The sequence below is a fragment of the Anthonomus grandis genome, chromosome 9 (assembly GCF_022605725.1).
Source record: "Anthonomus grandis grandis chromosome 9, icAntGran1.3, whole genome shotgun sequence".
Classification (NCBI taxonomy): Eukaryota; Metazoa; Arthropoda; class Insecta; order Coleoptera; family Curculionidae; genus Anthonomus; species Anthonomus grandis.
The window spans coordinates 4,733,585-4,756,727 of NC_065554.1; the positions used below are offsets into that span (position 1 = coordinate 4,733,585).

General features: G+C 31.0%; 1 protein-coding gene across 1 annotated transcript; it reads left to right on the forward strand.

The window, feature by feature from the left end:
* The first annotated feature begins 153 nt into the window (after positions 1 to 153).
* On the forward strand, positions 154 to 22,897 carry LOC126740388 (trypsin-1-like). The gene is made up of 6 exons (XM_050446379.1): positions 154 to 600; positions 669 to 849; positions 13,169 to 13,363; positions 13,420 to 13,532; positions 13,594 to 13,745; positions 22,502 to 22,897. The coding sequence occupies exons 1-6, from the start codon at positions 534 to 536 to the stop codon at positions 22,664 to 22,666; spliced, it is 873 nt and encodes a 290-aa protein (XP_050302336.1). The 5' UTR covers positions 154 to 533; the 3' UTR covers positions 22,667 to 22,897.
* The last annotated feature ends 246 nt before the right edge of the window (positions 22,898 to 23,143 follow it).

Genomic DNA, 23,143 nt, shown 5'->3' on the forward strand with positions numbered 1-23,143 from the left:
TCGAGTTATAGCTTAGACAAAAGGTTTATTAGTATTCGCGTATTAAATAAAAATCAATTTGCCAATACGGTTTTTGAAAATAAAATTATATCAATTTTTATATATTATGACTCAAATATATAAGTCAAAGTTCGAACTGCAAAAAACCTTGCATAATTCCGCAAAATTAATTTCAGCGCACATTTTTTTTCCGCGTTTGAACAATAAAAACCTTGGCAGGTGTGCAAGGTTGACGCGGAAAATTTGTTCAGTAGCAACATTGAATTTAATACCAAATTAAAATAAAGTTTAACACTTTTAACAATTTAAATATAACACCCTTGACAATATTTGCGCTTATGGAAGGGTAACCCTACTTGTGCTAAAGCCGGAAGATAAAATTTCTCGTATATATTTATCAAATTTTTCGGAGATTATCATTCGTACTCCTAACAGGGTTTCCTATAGACTAAACGGGTTTATTTGGAAAAACTGTTACTGTTTGGAGTTGAGTCACTTTATCTCTAGAACAACCAAAAAAAAATTAAAGCACAATGTTCAGTACCTTAAAGATTATAATATTTAGTATTATGGTGTTCAATGCAGAAAGTATAACTAACTGTAAGTAGCAATCAATATTTTATAATAAATAATATTATTTTTCAAAAATATTAAAATCAAAATTATAGTTGCTGATATTGATTGTGGTCAAACTCCTAATGAAAGAAAAGCAAAGATAATTGGAGGAGAACATGCAATTGAGTCAGAATTTCCTTGGTTAGTTTCTATTACTAGAAGAGGAACACATTTTTGTGGCGGAACACTTATTAGCAACAGATATGTGATGACTGCTGCCCACTGTTTATGCACGTAAGTCTATAAACAAATTGTATTATTATAAATAAATAAAATCATAATATTAAAGGGAAACATAAATTAAAAAAAAAAATAGGCCAAAGGGAAGAGAAATAATATTACTTAGTATATTATATTAAAATTCATTCTTACTTTTAACTAAGCCCATGTCATCAGACTTGTAGGAAAATCTTCCTATTTTAATCTTTTTGTCTTTTTCTAATTAATAATAACTGAATTGTATATAGTTGTCTTTGCTTCACATGACATAGTTGAATTTGGTTAAAGGAAATTGCCATCATTTAAAGGGCATAAGTAGTTTATTGAGATCAAAAAAAGTCGTTTATGAGGTTGAATAAAGAATTTAAATTTCTATAAAATACATGTAAGTAAAACACATTAAATCCAAATGAAACTAGACGATGGCGAAGGTAAAAAGTTGTAGATCGGCACTTTGTAAGAAAAAAGTGAGAAATAACTTTAAATGCCTGAAAAAAATATAAAATAACAAATTACTATCAAAAATACACACATTATTCAAAAAAATTAATAAATACAACTAAATAAGAAAAAAAAGCAAAATGTTTTGAGACAAAATTGCCATTCGTTTCATTAATTTAAAAATTAATTGTAAAAGTGAAAACTAAAAAAGTGATTTTAAGAATTATTAGATATTATTGAACAATTAAGGTGAAAAATTACCTAAAATTGCGTAGCAAAAAAATAAATGTTTACTACGTACAATAAAGCTAAAACAACATACATGTACATAATAAAATACAATGCTTTTATTGCATTAGAGAAAATTTGTTATCAAAAGAGATTAACTGCTGGAAATAATATAAAAATTAAAAAAAATTCTTATGTATGTTAAAAGAACAGCAAAATAAGACAATCAAAGAAATATCTTAAAATATATTTTCACTACAATAAAAAAATATAATATACGTTTTAACTACCTATAAAAATAAAAAGTTGGATGATTGACCTATTTAGAAATAGTGAAGAAAAAATTAATTTCCACTACCACAAAGTTGGTGTTTAAATTACCTGGACAAAATAACCATTTTAAAAAGAAAGAATATATTAAAATAAAAAGCTCTTAAAAATATATTTTAGTTGTTTTTAAAAAAAAAATGATAATCAAAAAAATATATATATTTGGCAAATTACTAAATTGTTTGTGTTAAAATAAAGAAAAATGGGTAAATTAAAAAAAAAAGAATAAAGTAAGTTTAAAAAAATAGAGTTTATACCTGATATAGAGATAAGCATTATTATTTTATACTTTGGATTTTGACCTTTGTCAAAGTAGCCAGTTTTCTTCTAATTGGAATCTTCTTGTTCTAGAGTTTTCTTAGAGGTCTTAGTGTTTTAAAAAACTTTTACGAGGTTGTAAATAACAGTAACATACATGAAAAATATGTGGCCTATCGAAAATTTTAAAACCGATTAAAGCCCTCAGGCAAGGTTGTTGCTAATCGCCATCCCTGTTTAACATTTATGTTAACGAAATACTTAGGTATGGCAAATCAAATGTTCGGGCACAGGACTAGTTATAAATGGACGTTTACTGCACACTTTATTTTTCGCAGATGACCAAATCGTAATAAATAACGACACATATGATATAAAAAAACACAATGTGAAAAATGTATGAAAATTATACTGCCCTCATAAGCAAAAAGGCAGTAAGCTAAAGTAGACAAGTTGTCAGAGATAAGCTGCTTTCTCAAATCTTACCTCTTGATAATAAATTGTTTAAAAATTTAAATGATTTTTTGTACTTATGTAACAGAACTAACATTTTTTTAATAAGTAAGTAAATTTACTAAAAATCAAAAAATATTATATTACAAGGTAGCATTTTGTTTTTTTATTTATGATTGCAAATATATTATTAATGCATTGCGTCATAAGCAAAAAAACAGTTTGTGGCTTACTGCGTTATTACTTATCAACGTGAAATATTTCAATATGCGATTTTGATAAAAATGATAAGCTAAAAAGCTTTGTATTACTTAGTTATAATATTAGTTAAAATAAAAATACAGGGTGATTTTTAAGTTGATTCTTTTTTTTTAGCTGTGTATAGAACTCGGTAAAATAAACATTTTTTTCAAATAACCTTATTCAAAAAACCCAAAAATAAAAAAATTGCATTGCCAAAATGTTTTTGTATTTTGCAAATTTAAAATTAACAACAATAAACCAAAAGTGTCTAAGACTAACTGATCGGTATAATACGTGATCGATACAAAAATTTGAGCAAAAACTAAACATAAACAGACGATGAAAAACAATGTCCAATGTCCCTTGTTTTTAAGTGTATCAAAAAAAGTTATTTGAAAAAATGTATATTTTACCGAGTTCTATATACAGTTAAAAAAAAAGTATCAACTTAAAAATCACCCTGTATAGTATTTATGTCAAGAATAATAAACAAGTACTAGCAAATAATTAAATGTTTTATTTCTGGTTTTAAAAATGTTATTTTCTTGTTTATTTCAAATAATACAATCATTATAAAACTTAAAAAACTAAGAACAAAAATAATTAATAATTTTAATTATTAAAAAATATAATTACTCAGAAGATATTGTCAGATTTTCCCAGAAAACAAGTCTATTCTTCGGCATTATCGGTCCCAACTTCTGAATTAAGGTTTTCTTTCTAGATTCAGATACTCCACTCGGCGCAACATTTGGACTAGGCATTGGCATCTCATTAAGGGCAGTTTTATTAAGGAAAGGCATTTCAATTTCTTCACCGCCAAAATTCTTTTTATATTTAAAAAATTTACAGCCGCGTTCTGCACGAATCGATACAATATTGGACATGTATGGCCTTTCGCTATTTATTTTTTTGTAATTTATTTTATACATACTTAAATAATCTTTCCATTTGTAAAAATCCATATATTGCACTATTCTACTACTAACTTTGCCCGAATTTGCTTTTTGTATCGCGGCTTCAAAGTCATTAAAATCATATACTTTTCCTGCAGATTTTAAGGATTTTTCAACACCATGGTGAAATGTGTCGGCAGACATAAAAGAGTGTCCTGGCTCGAAGTATTTGATTATTATCTCTTGCGTCGCTACTTGATCTGAGTTTACGATATGAATCAAAAATGGAAAAAAATGCCCAGTTCTTATTTTGTGCGGCGCAATTATCCACCCAAATAATTATTTTAGAAGTATCTCTATGAAATAGAAAGAAAGAATAAAAAGTACTTATAATATCTTCCTTATTGCGGGCTGATAGAGCTTCGTGCCAAATAACAGCATAGGGATAAATATTTGTTTGCTTCTTTCCTACCCTTACGAAGCTTTGATGATAAGCAATTAACGGTGGTATGAAAAGTACTAGCTTAAACATATCAACTCTTGAAAGCATTATAATTTTCTGCAGGTCCAGAGAAACACAAATGGTGCTCGAGGCAAATTCAGTTTCTGCATCTATCCTATATGCTTCTCGGGAGTCTTTGGCTCTCTTTATATGTTTTAAATATTCAGTACACGATGTGCAACTGTCAAAAACTTCGGGTTTATTTGTATGTTCTTTATTATGAATATTAAAGTTTTCACATTTTTCGCATTCTTCGTGACCAAGTTTCGTGAAACGTTAAAAATATGCATATTATTTTTAACTACTTTTCGATATAAATCATACGAAAGTTTCAAATCTGGATAGTTTAAAGCAAAATCGTCAAACATAAAGAAATGTTAAGTCATTTGGGAGATAGCGAACATTTGGCGTATGTTCTCGGCGGTAATGTTGCGGATATCGTTGGGTTAAAAGATTCAATGTATTTTTTTATTGGGGCCTCATCAATTTTCTTTAATGAGGACGCTCTACCCCTTCCGTCTTGAATGTTTATGCAACCCGTTTCTTTCCTTGAAAGAATTTTATAAACGGCACTATCATTTTTTTCATGGTATCCTAATGTAGTGAGAAAGACACCACGCGGATTCCTTTGCTATTTGGAAGGGAGTATTTAATAGACATGTTTTCTTTTTAGCTCATCGTTTTTGGTATAATGTCGCTTTACGGCTTCCTTAGATGCGTGAGCTATTAAAAAGAGGTGCTGGTCTTTCCATGTCATATTAACAAACTGATCATGAATTTCTTTTCGCCTTTCTTCTGTGATTTTATTTATGCATTTATTTTTACATTTATTTTTTTTACATGGCGGTTTACGAAGCGGGTGCTTCCCTTTTTGTTTTTTCCTTCTAATCTCTTCAATTTCTTCCCTGCTTCTTTTTGGCTTACGTTTTCGTATAGTACCTCTTTTTGTCAGTTGCGGAATATCATCACATTCGTCGCTTAGATGGTCTACTTCTTCTATCTCAACATTTACCTCAATAGTATAATTTGTGACCTAAAAAAATACATATCTATATATAATTATTGTGTGTTTCCTTTATAATATACGATAAATAAATATCTAATAAATATATTTAATAATTTTCATTTTTGAAAACTTACTTCGCTTAGCACTTTCTCCGATACTACAGAGTTACTTTTAGGTGAAGCAGATGTTGTATGGTCTTTAGAGTCCTGGTAGTAAACAAATAAAAAAGTTTTATATTTTTTGAAATAATATAAAACTTGCCTACCTACAATTTCACAAATTTCTTGCATCATTGGCCTAGGTTCCTCAAATTCCTTGCTATCCACGTTGACTATGATATCAATGTAATCTGCTGTATTCTCGGCCAAATTCTACCATAAAAGAATTGAATTATTGCAATACATATTATCAAATAGGGACTTGGAGAAATTGCAAAAAAACGTATTTAAAACAATATTAAATTTAGGTATTTTTATTTTATCAAATTTTTTTCATGCACAATAATGTAACAAAGAAAGAAAATAATTGTGTTTTAGTTCATCAGCTTAAATTTCTTATGATAAAAGGAAGAAAAAAGTGCTAAAATGCAATTCATTAAATTTATAAATATAATATACAATAATTTTTTATTTACCTTCTTTGATGTACTTATCTGCTTTTTTTTTAATTAATGGATTTATTTAGTTAATAAAATGTGTATATTATTATTTATTTATCTTACCATATTACCAAAGGACGCAGGTGATCTCTCTATTTCATTTAATATCTCAGCAATATCAGCAGAATCCATTTGAATTAATGGACATGAACTTGAATCCGGGCTGCTCATGTAGTTGGACTCATCATTTGTCTCCAAATTATTTAATTCCAGCATTACGAGTTTTTGGTCCCTCTCATATTTAAATAATTTTAAGCACACACACTCACAAATTCAGCAATTAAATCACAATTTACAGTAAACCAATTAAAACCACCAATCAATACCACAATCGTTTAACTGCTCGAATACTTTCGCGCGTAAACCATGACAGTTGTCACATTGACAATCACTTTGGCGCCAATATATATTATAATCATAAGCAAAACAACAGTAACCCTGTTTTCATAAACAAAAAAACAGTATTTTTGGGCTTAGTGCTGTGTTATTGCTTATGATTAGTAAATTACTGCCGTTTAGCTTATGAAATGTTATAAAAATTTCATTTACAGCAACCTATTTTGGGTTAAAATAATATGAAGATGCACTTTATTTTTAATGCGTCTTTTAATTTTTTTTTGAGAAAGCGAATAGCTTTTTTAAAAAATTTCTTTTTCTTTTTTTATATAATAGTTAGAAATTCTACATTTCTAGCCTGTTACCAATTTAGTATTCTTAACACAGAACACAAATATAGAGAAATGTGTGTTGCCTAATGAACAGACAGAAATTCTGTTGACAGCTTTATTGACGTTGTTGACAACGACGGGGGCATTTATCTTGGGTGGCGTGTGGCGGGAAATTTAAGCTTGATCTATTGCCTGGTATTTAAATTTCAAGTAATTTGCAGTTGCATTACAAAGTTGATGCGTTAACTGACGAGTGATGAGATATATTTAAATAGAATTTTATTTTATTTAAAAAAAAACAATATACTTTCATTTTAGAAATGCCCACATTTAATTAAAATCGTTAATTTTAAATGTTGAAAAAAAATAAAAATATTGCATCTCAGACATCCCTCATCACTTTAATCAAGAATTAACACATCAACTAAAATCTTATTTAATTTAAATTTGGTTCTCAAGACATTGCTTATTTAAGATATTTAGCTATAGATACTTACCAAGAATTATAAATTGGCCGGATAGATATGAAACTAAATTTTAAATAAAAAAAAAACAAAGCTAAATTGTTTTTTAAATGTTTTATTTTAAGATGAATTAAAATAAATTTAACAAAGGATTTTAAAATGCATAAAAGAGTTACAATATATTCTAAATGAAATACTGCAAACTGTAAGTATGGTATTAATAACACCTTTTATGTAAAAAATAGAATTGTTGCAGGTATAAAGCATATTTAAACTGAAAATCCTAATTTCTGGAGTTTCAGAAAAAAATTACCTGCTTTTTTTTGTTTCCATAAGTATAAAACATGATAAGAAATATGTAACAAACATACCTAAATAAAAAATTAAACATATATATTTTTTAACCATCTATACAATTGCAATAAAATAATATATATCCACAAATTATAGAAAACAAAATATAAGCTCTTATAAAGACAGAAACTGAACCTATCTCTTGAAATAAATCTTCATTGTAAATAAGTTAATTAATAATGACTAGATATAACACAAATACATATGTACAAGTTAATATGCATGTTTTTTCCATTATTTTTTTAGTATAAGCAAATAAAAACAAAATATGACTTTTGATTAGTCACAATCGGGTAAAGATGTCACAATTCAGTGGGGTTGTCTCCACTAAGTATGCAACATGAAACATAAGAAAACAGATTAAGACAGTGTATTGTGTATACAATATTATATATTCTATCGGGTTAAAATTAAATCTAAAAGTATTTCATCCTAATAATCCAAAATACATAAGTTTTCATTATTAGTAAGTATTGATTATCACATTAGTTATGATTACAATGATTAAGGTTCTAAATAATACCGTAAAGGATTTGATATTAGTCCATAATTTTACTTTGGGCTAATAATATAAATTTAATTATGGGTCAGTAAAAATTAAATAGGACTGTAAAAAGCATAGCATTTACTATCAAAATGTCTCAGATAATTTAGGTATTTTAAAAAATAAGATATTACATACTAAAATCTTAGCTAAAAAGTTAGCTAAAAACAAAATTATTCTGATTGTGTAGGTGTACGGATCATGAGTATTAAATGAGGATATTCAGGATTTTTGTTTTTTTAAAGGCATTTTAGATTGTCAAATATTTTTCTGTTTTTTAGAATGACCAACACTTATAGATTGTTTTTGTGGTTTTGAAGTTGGCTTTTGATTTTATACTTTAAATATTTATAAACCAACCAAAACTTTTTCTCTAAATTGACTAAATGACCATGGCTATCCATCCATAAATGTGTATAACTTAAGGTGGATTAACTTGATTAGGGAAATCAGTTTTTGAGAAGTATATGTCAATCTGTTTTTGTTAAATTGAACAAATAGGTATTGTGTTTATACTCCATGTGAATATCATTTCTACTTAAGAACCAGAAAAATGTTTGGAGCAAACATTTTTAGTCGGACTTACATGACAGACAAGATTTTTGTAAGGATGGATTCAATGGCAATTAAAAAAATATATGATTTCTGTGACTGTCTGGGCAATTCCTCATATATAAACTAGTGAATAAAGAATATTTGTATGAATATCTTAATCTAGATGAAGACAAGAAAAAGGAAATACTTCATATTTTCCCAGTGAAGGTTCAAGAATTAAAACTGAATTTAAAAAAAAAAGTTAAATTGAGAACAGTGACATAGATATGTCCAAAATAGGACTAAATCTATAATTATATCCTGGAAAATGATAATACATCCAAGATACACCTAAACATTATTAGAAAACACTTAGGTATGTCATAATTAAAATTTACCTGACTCCTGCTCTATGTAGTTGCACGATGATTCGATGCTCGCACGTTTGTAAAATAATGTATCAACCCAGAACTCAAAAAAACTACAAAAAGCTATAAAATTACTTAGAAACTTTAAATTGGAAGAAAATCATGAGGCTTGGCTTGTTTTCCACCCAAAGAAAACTTAAAAAAAGCAATCGTCAAATACGACAGTTAAAATGTCACTATTGTCATATTTGATGTACGTCAAAAATTAGACAATCCGAATCAATCGGCCATCTTGGGTGGCAGACTATTCCGCCCCGCCACATTCAACCTTCATACCGGTGATTCTTAAAGTAAAAGCCTTTGTAGAAGTTATATGGTATATATCTCTGGCGGAGCCAATAAGTCTCGAATGCTATTAATTCTCTCATTCTTCTTAATATAATTACGACAGCAGTATTAAAAGTACTGTTTCCAATTAATTGTCTCTGTACTATTTAGTTTTACCAGTACACAATTTTAGCTCTCCTAGAAGTAGTAAAATTAACATGTGTTTGCTTATCTATTTTTTCCTATTACTATTCTTACTTAGCTTATCTGAATGTTCAAACTGCTGACTATTCTCGGTTTGTACTTTGTACTTATAGAGTTTGTACCTTTTTATTAGCTCAGTGCTAGAGGCGCTTCTTATTACTGCTTCTGGAATTGCTCTACAAGCATGTGTTATTTTTGTTTTTCAAATCGTCCAAATTTCTTAGCTTTTCAGTGTAAACTTATCCCTGTAAATATCCCCACAAGAAAAAAATCTAGCCGTGTTATGTCAGGTGACTGGGCTGGCTACCTAACAGGACCTCTATTTCCGAACCAGTACCTTCCAAATCTAGTGTCAAGATACTAGATTTGAAGGTACTGGTTCTTATAGACTTGATACTAGATTTGGATCAACTGAGATAGAACTCTAGAATTAAAAAGTCCAACCCACACATTTATTTTTTAAATATTCAAGAAGTGAGTTTTTCGGATCCAATGTAGGTTTTCTGTAGACCAATAATGACTATTATGACGATATTCGATTCGTTGCTCCATATGATTTTTCCTAAAAAATTTAGGTCATCATGTAACTGAGTTAATACAAAAGCTATACATTCTAATCCTCTTTGATAGTCGTTTGACTGTAAATATTGCACCACGGATACTTCCGAAGTGAATTTTGGAAGGGTGGTATCCGTGGTTAGCCAGAATCCGCTACACTGAACTTCTGAGTATATCAATCTCGTCTGAGATGCCACGTACTGACATAATGTAGACTCATTGCCACGAGTGCAAGGACAATTATTGTGTTTGCCTCATTTCTTACGGGTCAAGCATGATTTGAATTTTTTGGACGGGGAAAACAACCAGTTCGCATCTTTCTTTTCAAATTTTTGAATGTTTTGTGTAATAGTTTTGGGCCTTCTCGAAAACTCAAAACAGATGCAGTGGTTATACACGCAGATCATCAGACCGACGATGGCTTTGTGGTGTGGTAGAGCAAAGAAACACAACAACAGGCCTATTTGCTCATTAGTGTGCATATACCTACAGGGAAAATCCATAAAAATACCACTTATAGACTGCACCATGTCATAAATGGCATCTTGGCAAACAAAGTCTGGATGGAATTAACTGAACTGGTTGAGATTTGCAATCACAGCACACTTGGTATGCCATATTCAGACGGCTCTAAAATTAGTTTTGGAGTAGGAGCTGGAATATACTGCACTTACCTAAGAACAGAAAAATTTATCTGCCTTGGGAAGCACTCATTAATTTTTAAGGCGGAAGTACATGCCATTCAAATCTATCCAAGATTTGAATTGAAAAAGAAATTTTAAAATCTATAGTGACAGTTAGGCGGCTCTAAAAACGCTAGCATCCACATTTAGAGCAATATGGAGCTGTAAAAACAAGCTCATACTGCTTGGAGAAGGGAACAAAATTACCCGAACGTTGCTTCCGGGACATGCTGGGCTTACAGGAAATGTGGCGACGGATAAGTTATCTGAAAAAGGAGCAGAATCCAACCTGATAGTCCCAGAGCCTGAATTAGGCATTGCCTACAATACGGCAAAAAACACAATCTTAAACCTAGTGCACAATAAAGCAAAGTGCTATTAAGAGGAAGTACTAGGACACAACCACGCGAAGGCTTTCATACCGGACGTAATAAGAAAGGTAACCAATACCATAAGGAAACTCAACAGGAAGCACCTAAAAGCCCTAATGGGAATGTATACCGGCTACTGCAGACTGCGTCACTACATGAATAGGATTGGTTTGGCGATAGTCGCCAAATGCAGACTGTGCATGGAGGAAGATAAAACTACAGAGCACATTCTATGCAGCTGTAAGGCACTAAAAAGAATGATGCAGGCCATCTTCGGCAATGCCTTTCCTAAGACGAAAGATATTAAGAATGCTTCTCCCAGTCAAATAAACAAAGTATAAAAAGTATGACGGCCCAGAAGTAAACCACAATAGACCTAGCGTCGCAGTAGAGGGACACAAGGTGCCCCACTCACAACAAACCTAACCTCGCCACAACAACAAACTTCATTAGTTTAAAAAAAAAAATTCTTTGATAGACCAAGGGCTATATGTTTGTCTTTAGAGGACAAAATGCAGTTTGATTTTCCCTAAATGACTAAAATAAATATAAAAACTAAAAATACAGTTCTGCGTGCATAAAAAGCACTAATTTAAAAAAATCATATGACATCTATATCGTCGGCTAGCAGTCAGCAACATTTTTGTTCATATTTACATTGATCGCAGACCTGATCTTCTTTTTTAATTATATTTTCCCGATACTAATCTTTCAAAATTGGGTCGAACCAGGCCAACTCTGTATCTGATGCCAATTCCTTGCTTGATAAACTTACTAAAAGTTTTGGTAACCTATCCAGTTTCTTTTTCTTAACAGCATGCTTCATTAGCAATTCCGGCAGTACTATTTTACCGACTTTTTTCTTTGGTTTCAGTAAACTTTAATACTTTATAGAAGGATCTTCATTTTTGTACAAAACCTATAATCTGTACAAGATTTTATTTTTCCCAGTAAGTTATTTACCTCGAGTTATGATAATTCTTTTTGCTTCGGTGATAGCTAGAACTTTTTTGAGTGAAACTGTTGTATGTGTAATATCATACAATGTCCAGTTAAAGCCAAGCCTGCGGACTTATCATTTTTTAGAATAGACTTTATAATATTTATCTGGTGACTTAGTGAAAGCATGGGAACGTAAGTAGTCTAGCTCAACTTGACCAAAAGCTCTATCAGCTGGGATAAACGAATGACCACGAACGGAGAACGTCGTGGTAATTGACGTGATAATTTTAGATGTTTAACCCCGTAATAGGGGCTTTTGAGAAAACCTGGACCTATTGCAGATCAAAACAATATGCCACACTGTCAGCAGATTCCTCCTTTGAATGTAAAGTGGCTAGTACATTTAGTATTATGCATTTATTGGCACTTGAAAATGCAAAAATTGTTAATTATCTAATTACCTTCCTTAGAAATGTAAGACTTGGTATTTAGTTTAGATTTTTAATTAGAATAGTTATTCTAGTTCCCAGTCTCATTCCCTTATGTTTCCATGGTCAAAATCCCTTGTATTGTATTAAGTCGCCCTGACAGACCCCAGCGGCGTGAAGTATTTCTCACTACCTTAAATATCTTAGGATAGCATACTGTAGCTAAGAACCGTCCTATAAATTAGATATATCTAGATATTAAAAAAAAAGATAACATTAAAAAAAATACATAAAGGATAAAGAATATTTTTAAATCAATTATCAGAGTAGTGGCAAATCAAATACAATATAAAGATTGTAACTGGCTGCATGGTTGAATGCCACATGCCAACAAAAAAAAAATAGTGGCGTAGTGGCGTAGTGACGCATTTCCGGACATGGGTTCCTATACTCAAATGGATTGTTCTGTTCCACTGAACAACCCCCAGAAGTCTTATACCATAGTTCTGAAACACGCTGTATTTTAAATTATGTTAATAATCACTGTATATAATATTTCGTTAAACTAGTAAGGCCAAATATATTATTTTTTTAAAAACTAATTTTGTGCGAAAAGTCACGTACTTATGATTGTATAATTAAATCTTTGAATAAGGTAAAAACACCAGATAGCCACTTTATACGGGTAACAATACTATAGTAAAACTAATTTCGATAAATTGGAATAAAGTTCACTGTCAGTGTTAATGATAACAGTTGTTATTTTTTTTTAACATTCTGTTTCAGGATGTTTATAAAAAATTTTGTTAAAGGCTCTTTTCGAAAAAAAAATTGTTGTGTTTCTAGTGCCTCAAGCTTATTACATTATTTTTAGTGGAAGTGGCAATGATCACATAAGTCCATCAAGCATAAAAGTAACTATTTCTCAACACGATTTAACTAATAAAAACTCTAACGCATTTCAAATTGGAATTAAGAGCCTAAAACTTCATCCAGAATACAGCTGTAATAAAGTAAAAAATGATATTGCAATTTTGGAACTGGAAAAGCTTGTATCATGGACTGAAAGGTACCTATATTATTTAAATTAAACACACATTTATTTAACCTTTTTATTTATTGTAGTGTTAGCCCAGCCTGTCTTCCTGGTGACAATTATGAAAAAGCTTATTCAAATTTTCATAATGAACTCGCTACAGTAGCTGGATGGGGATGGACCAAAGAAGAAAGAGGAGGCGGTATGTACATTGAGCATTATTCATAGAGTATTTATTAAATTTATATACATATCTATGATAGGTGGAAGAGCAACCATCTTACAAAAAGCCAAGGTTCAAGTTATTGAGACTGAGAAGTGTAGAACTTGGTATAAATCTCAAGGAAAAAAGACCAAAATTACCGAGTCTCAAATTTGTGCTGGACATGAGCAAGGAGGTGTAGATGCTTGCTGGGTAAATTAAAAAATAGTACATCTTTAACGCAATGTATTTAAAATGTCGGGGGTCAAACAACAATACCTCGTAAGTCGGAAATTGCAAATTTTACAGGGGAGATAAAAAACTGATTTCAACAAAAGTAAATATAAAATTAAACGAAAATATATCATATTAATGATTAATATGATTGTTTTAATTAACATTTTGTCATTAAATCTCTAAAAATATGTTTTTTCTGTTAATGTTGTGATTTAAGAGGTCCTGTTATTTTAGTGTACGATGCCCTGCGGACAGTTGGCTAATATAAAACTTGGGGAAAAAACAACGTAACGATTATTTATAAAAAAATATTTTATTGCAACACAAAATAAAAAAATCTTATACTAAGATTGCTTACTTTCACTATTATAAACATAAACTCTTTTAACCCTTATATAAACTGACTAGGCTTTATGAATAATTATATCTGAGAAAACACAATTATCTTTGAATACAAAAATTTCCATGGTTAATTTTGACTGGTCTTATTTGGATATTTCACCGTTTTCATATTTAACGACACATATTTGTAGCCATCAGGCATCAACCCATCTTGTGGTATTATAGATTTATAATACTTGAATAGTGGTTCATGTCCAAAGTTTATGAAGAAATGATAAGGCTTAGTACGGATTCTTTTATCGGGCCTCTTTCGATAGTAGTTCCTTGGCAAATATATTTCTTTGTTCCTTAATGCTGATTCAATGGCGGCTTCAAAAGAATCACACTCCATTTAAGTATGACCTTTCTCTAAAAATTCTTGTTAGATCATAATTTCATATTTTTCTGAAAGATAAAGTAGAGCATTAGCCATAATTGCATTTCTATTCTGTACTGTACATCCATCGGAATATATAATTATGGGAAGTTTATTGTTTGATTGTAAGAATTTTTTGTCGAGGTAATCTACCAAAAATGAGGCGTATGTTGCTGCCTGTCCATCTGCATTTGTTTCATCATACCAATAACAAGTAGCTTCTTGGTTCTCTAAGTTATAAACAGTAAAGTTGTGGTTACAGAGTGTTGTTCTGTAATATAAAGAGCTTGCAAGCAAACTTGGAAAAAGTTTAACCGCTTGGACATCCATGGTTACCACATGGTGTTTCCCTTCAGTTGCCATTTTCCTGTCGCTCTCTTTTTCTTCTCTAGTGGCATTCCTTTTTATTATGTGCTCATTGTACTCTTGATTTGACAAGTTATTGTTTTTAAACCTGAAACACAAGTCGCAAAGATCCTTTCGTGAATGAAACAATGATATTTTGATGTCATTGGCTAATCTGCGAAGAGAAGTTATTGACTGAGGAACTTTGTTTTCTCTTGGTACTTATTAGAGTACTTTCTGTGTAACTCTATAAATGATTGGAATTGTTGTTCCAAATATAGCCTATTCGTATCTTTCCTACAATAATGTGATGGAAGCTTATTTAGGGACAACAACAATGTTTTTAAAAAAGTTGTGGCTTCTTCAAGGGGGTTTCTTATAGACTTTCTTTTTTCATAGCGTATAGCAGCTTTACTTGCTGCCAAGTCATCTATACTTTGCAGGCACCAGTTTCTCACAGACCATTCTCTCAAACCAGTTGTGTGGAGATACATCTGTTTGCAAATCGTTATTTTTTTGCTGTCCACTATTAAAAAGTATTCCAAAGTAGTGCTACTTCTGGATTTGCTATCTTCAATAGCCCTTGGTCTTTTAAGATTTCAAAATGGATGATCTTCAAGCACTGTACCTTTATTATTTATACCTCATAAAGAAAAAACGTTGTCGGCCAAGGAACTGGTGGGTTCACCCTCTAAATTTGGAAAGACCAATTACTGGGGCATTTGTTACTTTATACCAAAACTTAAGAAAAGATGAAAATAAATTTTTTAATTACTTCCGAATGAGAACAACAAGTTTTGATGAACTCCTTAATCGAAGATATGTCGAATGTGGTTTTGGGATCCTCTCTAATAAATGGAGAATTTTTCACAGGTCACGTTTTTATGGAATTGTCTATAAAAATAGTCAAAGCATGCTGCATCCTGCACAATTTTGTGCGGAAAAGAGACGGATATAATTTTGAAGACACACTCACAGTAACGGGACTTGCAGATATTCCTAATATGCAGGGTGAACGTGGAAATAGGCCAGCGAATGATGTTTGTAAACTTTTTACTTTTTACTTTTTTACGAGTAATGAAGGTTCACTTCATTGGCAGTGGAATAAGTAATTAAGTAAATATAAATAATTCTACAAACCTGTACATCAATATAAAAAAAAAATTAAAAAAATATAATTCCACACGAAATTCATACGTTTTAATTATTGAGCATTTGGTCAAAAATAATACCTGTAATGTAATTTTTTAGAGTAGTGGACTGTTTTAATATGTCAAAGGAAAAACACAAGTAGATTACGCATGTTCATAAGTATTCAAATTATAACTATAATTTTGTTTTATTATTTCATATGCAGGGTTGTAATTTAATAACGATGCCGTACCGTCTTAAGGAGGCCTTATAGCGGCTAGATGGAGGAATGTTGGCTCTGGTATTTTAAATATAAACAAGTTCGTGCTGATGAGTGGGTTATTCGGAAACTACAGTGTGTAATTATATTGAGGACAAGCGAAGGAAAATAATAACTATTTCTGCTTTATTGATCCTATCAGCAATATTTTCGGGTGTAAGTGCTTCATCTAATAAAAAATTGCCAGACAAATTTAACTAGTAATAATTAGTTGATATTTCAACGCTGGCATACATATTACTCAGAATTTCTTCATGTTGGGTTTTAATAAACATTCCTTTGGCCAGATCCAAAATTTTTGCCGTTCTGGAATTCATTTTGATGTAGAGTGGAAATTTCACTATTGGATTTTCAACTTTAATAAAATTGCAATGTCTAAGAATTTTTTGATGTATTATGATTAAATCGCTCAACTTAGTCAAAAGTTAACAAAATACTGATAGCTGCAATAAAACTGGATTTGCAAAACTTTTTTAACCATGCAACATCTGAAATAGAAAAAAAATGTAATCGGTTGCTTTTGAGGAAAGGAAATCAATGTAAGGTCATAAAATAACTCAATAATAATAAAACAAATATTATTATCTTCCCCATTAAATTCCGGGGGTAATTTGTGATAAATACTCTGTTTTCCACAAAAGCTTCCAATTTTATATAACCTTCTATTTACCTCCCTCAGTAAAGGATATAAAATTTTCTAAACGCAAAGCTGACAGCTTATTACTTAAACCGTTATTGTAGGAACACAAAAGACGACAGACAAACAAATCAAGAGACTTGTATAGCTAAAAAAATATTATTTAATGCATCTTTTCATTTTAAAACAAATTAAAAAATTACTACTACCGACACATTTTTTTTACATATGTACTACTGATGGGTCCTTAGGACCCTTAATAATAAAATTGCCATAAAATCAATAAAAAAAACTTTTATTCAAAAATTTAAAATTACGTGGGTATATTATACAGTACATAAACCGAAAAAAACCTAAAATTATTTTTCAGAACACTTAGGGCACAATTTCTTGCAGCATTGATTGCAAATGGGCAACTTACATATGTCACACTGGATAGCAGCTTTCCTATCCTTGTTGATGGGGCATATGGCACACCTTTTTCTTTTACTTTTTTCAGGAGGTACTTGAAGCTGCTCAGAACCTGGATTCGCAACCCCCAAAAGTTAAGCAATGAGGATTCGTACATTTGAGTGCACCTTCTTGTTGACCATTCTGAGTCGCAAATGTTCATCTATTAATTGCTTCCCAAGAGTTTTGATAAATGAGTATCGTTTTATTTCTTTACCTTTTGATGCAAATTGGTACAATACTCGAGAATTTACACCTGCAATGTTCAATATAGCAAAAAAAATTGCCATTGGCCAACGGTTAGTTCTTCTGGATACTGAATACAACGCACATTTCGCATCTAATGCGTCAACTCCAGATTTTGTTTCATTATAAAAATTAATTATCTCCGGCTTTTTGGTTGTTTCGTTGACAGAATTGTCATGATGCACGCTAGAAATTAATATAACGCTTTTACTTTTTTTTAGCACATAGCTCACTATAGTGGTTGAAGAAGTAAATCCAAACGTTGATGAATGAATTGCACGTTTTCGGTTCGGTAAAATTTCAGGTGGCACAGATTTTTTATTTTTTCGTAAGGTTCCCACGTACGTCAAACTGTTTTTCTTGAGTTCGTCGACGAGTTCCACTGAACTGTACCAGTTGTCCCCGGTGATGTTACTGTTGGTGCCCTTAACACACTCCACAAGCCTAAGAACCACTCTTGTTGGATTTGATAATGTAGGCTTTTTTGCACCATCAACTTTTCATAAATAAATAAATCTCTGTATCTACGAGATAATGCGTTTTAGCGTCAGCCAAAACCTGCACTTTAATTCCATATTTGGCAGGTTTGTTCAGAATATACATCGGAAATCCACACCTTCCTCGAAACGGTACAAGCATTTCGTCTACAGTTAGGTAAATTCCCGGTGAATAACATGACTTTGATCTAGCTACAAACTCATCAAATAATTCCGACACAGCGGCCAACTTATCAGTTTTTACTTTTTCTTTTCGGGTTTCTACATTGTCAAATCTGAGACAGCTCAATAAAAACGAAAATCTGGCCAGATTCATAGTAGCACGAAAAATAGGTCTTCCTGTCCCATCTGTTGCCCACATAGAACGGACATCTTCATGTTCAGATTTAAAGATGGACTGAAAATACAACAACCCAAAAGACGCCTTGATTTCACATATGTTGGTATTTTCAGTAAACGAACGCCAAAATTTAGTTTGTGACTGAGCAAATCTTTTAGACTTTTTATAGTTTTCTCTGGTGGATGTTATATTCAAATTGGTAAAATCAACTAACTTTTGTATCATCTCATTAGAAATTAGTAGACTCCAAGCATCTACAGGTTCACGTGGAGGATTATTACGAGCAGGGCCAATAAGGCCAGGCAAGATAGTAACCAAATTATGAGCACGGGTCCTACCTCTAATACCTGCTGTTTTTGACCATTTGGTATTGTCTTTCCTATACCAACTGTTCCTGATGGGCAACTCTTCTTCTTCCGAATCGAAGTTTTCTTGCTCTGTTTCGGAATTGTGGTCGCTCAGTATTTCATTGTCCTCTTCATTCTCGTCATTCTCTTCAGCCAATCTTTCTAGTTCCTCTAATACAGCTTCTCTGTTTGGAAAACCAACGGATACACTTTTCTTGCTCGAGCATATTTGGTTTGAGTCTTTCATACTTTCCCAAAAGTCTTCAGACTCTAAAATATTTCTTAACGCATGTTCTGACAATGCCCTAAAACTGGACGCCATTGCGTTGCATTTACTGAAAGATAGTGAAAAAACACATTTTATATCTATTAACTTATACCTTATGGCCACTAGTACCTATTCTTGTGAAATAGATAAATACCTTGCAAAAAATAACAACGAAATAGATACTTTGAAACCAATAAGCAGTTATTAACTTGTCGCGTATTTACCACTGATAGGTCATCAGGACCCAGTAAACACTGCCTTTGAACCTCGCCGACACGAACGAATACTGAAGTATGAATTTATGTCGGCGAAATCACGCGTATGGTATTGCGGAGGAGTACCGAGACAGCGAGTAACCAATGTTGCCAAAGTTAAAAAATATACCCTATTTAAAAATAAGATGGGTCCTTAGGAATCATCAGTAGTAGCTACGGGTTAAACCAAACTTCTGCTCACTATGCGATGTGGAAGTTTCTACAGACTGAAATTATTTTCTTAGAATAATAATATTATAAGAAACGAACAAAAAGCAGTCACTCGTAAAAAACATTATTTACATCTGAAATAAAACGACAGTTCCTCCTAACGAACAGCGCCGTTCAAAAATGTTATTTATGGCTTTATTATTAGAGTTCCACAATTTTCATGACACAAAACATTTTCTATTAACAAAGTAGAATAATAAATTTTGACAATTAAAACAATGAATTCAATATAACTTAGCGTAAACTTACCCTTTTTATGCGAACGTGAAGAGACACCTGTTCAGTAAAAGCAATTTCTGACAAATACAAGGTATCAATCAATCAATCAATAAATGCTTTATTGTCAAGAAATTGTTACAATTTGTAGACAAAGCTGTAAAACAAAAAAGACACAAAGATGCAAACAAAACACAATTAAAAAAAAAGAAAAGCAAAACAAAATTTAAAAAAAATATAAATAAATAAATAGAATAGATTATCTACAATATATACAGATTAATACAATTTAGAAATTGTAATTAGTCAAATATAGTATTATAAAATATACAATTTAATGTATACAATGTCAAAAAAAAAAAGATCATTAAAAAATCTCTCTACGTGAGAAAAATGTAAAAAATGTTTAAAAAAGTAAAAAATTATAAAAAATCCTAAAATAGCTACAAAAAGCAGTATACCTAAACATGTACAGATAGTAAAAATACATAATCTGCTAGTGCGAAATTTCAAATCAATGATTACAAAAAAAAATCGTTAACTGTGTAAAAAGCTCTCTCCAGTAAGAATGCTTTTAATGCTTTACGAAATGCAAAAAAAGATGTAATGGATTTAATTTCCAATGGCAGATGATTGTGCATTTTTTTTGCATTATATAATATGGAACTTTTGACCAACTCTTAATGTGGGGTAGGCAGGTATAGATCATGTTCCGTGTATCTAAGTAGGTAACTATAGGAAGGCCTATCAGATGCTGAACCGTGTTTGCGTATTAGACAAAGGGACTCAAATATGAATAAAGATGGAAAAGTTAATATTTGAAATTTTTTGAAGAAATGCTGACAATGACTTCTGTATTTAAGTCTCAGTGTATAACGTAAAGCTCTCTTTTGTAGTCTAAAAATACGGTCAAATTGAGATGCACTACATGAACCCCAGAATGGAAGGGCGTATCGAAGGTGCGATTCAAAAAGGGCAAAATAAACTGTTCTAGAAGTAGACAGGCTAAGCTCCTTAGAAATTGATCTTAACGCAAAACAAGCGGAACTTAATTTTCTTGATAAAAAGTCAATATGTGTATCCCATTTTAACGAGTTGTCAACAGTTAGCCCTAAAAACTTTACAGAATCAACTTCGTCAATTGTTGCATTACCAAGTACAAAAGATTGCAAGGTATTTTTATAGGACAACATTTTAGTTTTGGAAATGTTGAGACAAAGGAGATTAGAGTCGCACCATGATTTGATAGTAGTTAAGTTACTTGATACGGTTCTATGAAGTTTAGAAATATCCGGATCACTCCAGGTAAAACTAGTATCATCAGCAAATAGACAGACTTTACCGTTAATATTTAGATTAGCAATGTCATTGATGAAGATAAGAAACAAAATAGGGCCAAGTACGGAACCTTGAGGCACTCCACTTTGTCTTGGCTTGCAAGAAGACATAGTCGAATCAATTCTCACAGCTTGACTTCGGTTACTAAGATATGACTTAAACTATTCAAAAGGCGCTCCTCTGAATCCGTAATATTGCAACTTTTTTAATAAGATGTCATGATTACCACAATCAAAGGCTTTAGAAAAATCACAGAAAATTGTTGCTGTAAGGTGTTGGTTGTTTAAGCTAGAGTATACATTATTAAAAAGAGAAAACATAGCATCATTTGTGCATTTGTTATTTAAAAATCCGAATTGATGGAAAGTAAGTATTTTATATTTTAGCAAAAATGATTGAAGTCTTTTTTTAACCAATCTTTCAATAATTTTTGAAAGTGTGGGAAGAAGAGCAATAGGGCGATAGTTGGAAGACTGATCTTTGTCTCCTCCTTTATGTAGTGGAATTATTATCGCCAACTTAAGGCAGTTAGGAAAAACACCTTTTTGAAAAGACTGATTAATTAGAGTAATATGATGACATAATGTACATTCGGGCAGATTTGAAAACATTTTGGGAGTAATTCCATCAATTCCAGAAGAGCCTTTGTTTTTGATTTCCCTAATTGAACTGCAAAGCTCTGGTAACACTACGGGCGTAAAGAAGAAGCTGTGGAAATTCTCATTTGCAATGGGAAGATATGAAAGTGGATCATGGGAAGGAGTTATGGTACTCATTAAATTATTTGCCACACTTACAAAATAATCATTAAGGTTTTCAGATGAAGTGGAGATAGTATTCGACCATTGGTATTGCACCTAAATCTGTGCACTTACAAGTTAATGTTTTTTTGGAATATTATTCGGGAATTGTGAGGTCCTGTTTATCATAACTTAAAAATTATAGAACACTTTTTCTTGGCCCTGAGAATATTGCATAATATTATAGCAAAAACCCATAATCTATGGAAATACGACTTACGAGCTATTATAGTATAACCCATGATAAGTCGTTTAAAAAATAAGGAATGCAATTATACTCTACAGTAACTTTTAAATGTATTAAAAATAGCTTAAGCAGTTTTTACGTATCCGTAAATCCTATTGTTTTTGTTGCTTTTTGTTTTTATCGTGTCTTTCACTACTCAAAATATGATAAGTAAATAAATAAAAATATGGATAATGTTAAGAACTCGCTAAGACGTAATAGGGAGGATTATTTTCTAAATTTCTAAAATTAATTCTTAAACCAGCCTTAATTATTTAATGTAATTATTCTTTTTTTTTTTCATTATTGCCTTATGCTTGCTTAACATATTTAATTTTTATTATAAATACATTGTTATCATAATTCCAGGCTGACAGTGGCGGGCCACTTATGGTCCACAACGATTCAAAAAATCAAATGATGGTAGTGGGGGTTGTTTCAACGGGTATTGGATGTGGTAGACCATATCTTCCAGGAATTTACACTAGAGTTTCTGAATTTATTCCCTGGATCAAAGCAATTTTAGAAGAATAAAATAAATTTTTAGATTAAAATAAAAAATTAGAGTCGAAGACTGAAAAACTATGTAGACGTCCAAAGAAAAATAAAATATGAAGTAATTATATTAATTATTTATGTTAAATAATAAGACATTAATTTCAATTGATGCTTTATGTATTTATTTTAGTATCAGATATGCCATTTGTCAGCGTTTGTAAAGAATATAAAATGTTAAGGAATATTCAATAAAATTTATTTTATTTAGGTAATGTTATTTATTTTATGCCAACCCTAAATATAATATATTATTATACTAAAAATATTTATTTATATTTGCTGTTTTTACGATCCAAACCAACTTAGACTGCAATAAATACGTTGAACTTTTAAATATTGCACAAAATTTATTTTCTTCTTCAGAGCACTAAAATTTAAGAATTTATATACATACATTTCAACATACATTTATTTGTAGAAAACGCAGAGACAGTAAGCTTACGGGTAAAAAGC

Bases quoted from the DNA above. Each gene is read 5' to 3' on its own strand.
- LOC126740388 (XM_050446379.1), top strand. From the start codon at position 534: ATGTTCAGTACCTTAAAGATTATAATATTTAGTATTATGGTGTTCAAT. The intron at 13,533-13,593 runs GTATGTACATTG...TATCTATGATAG, and splicing joins CAAAGAAGAAAGAGGAGGCG to GTGGAAGAGCAACCATCTTA. The intron at 13,746-22,501 runs GTAAATTAAAAA...TCATAATTCCAG, and splicing joins GAGGTGTAGATGCTTGCTGG to GCTGACAGTGGCGGGCCACT.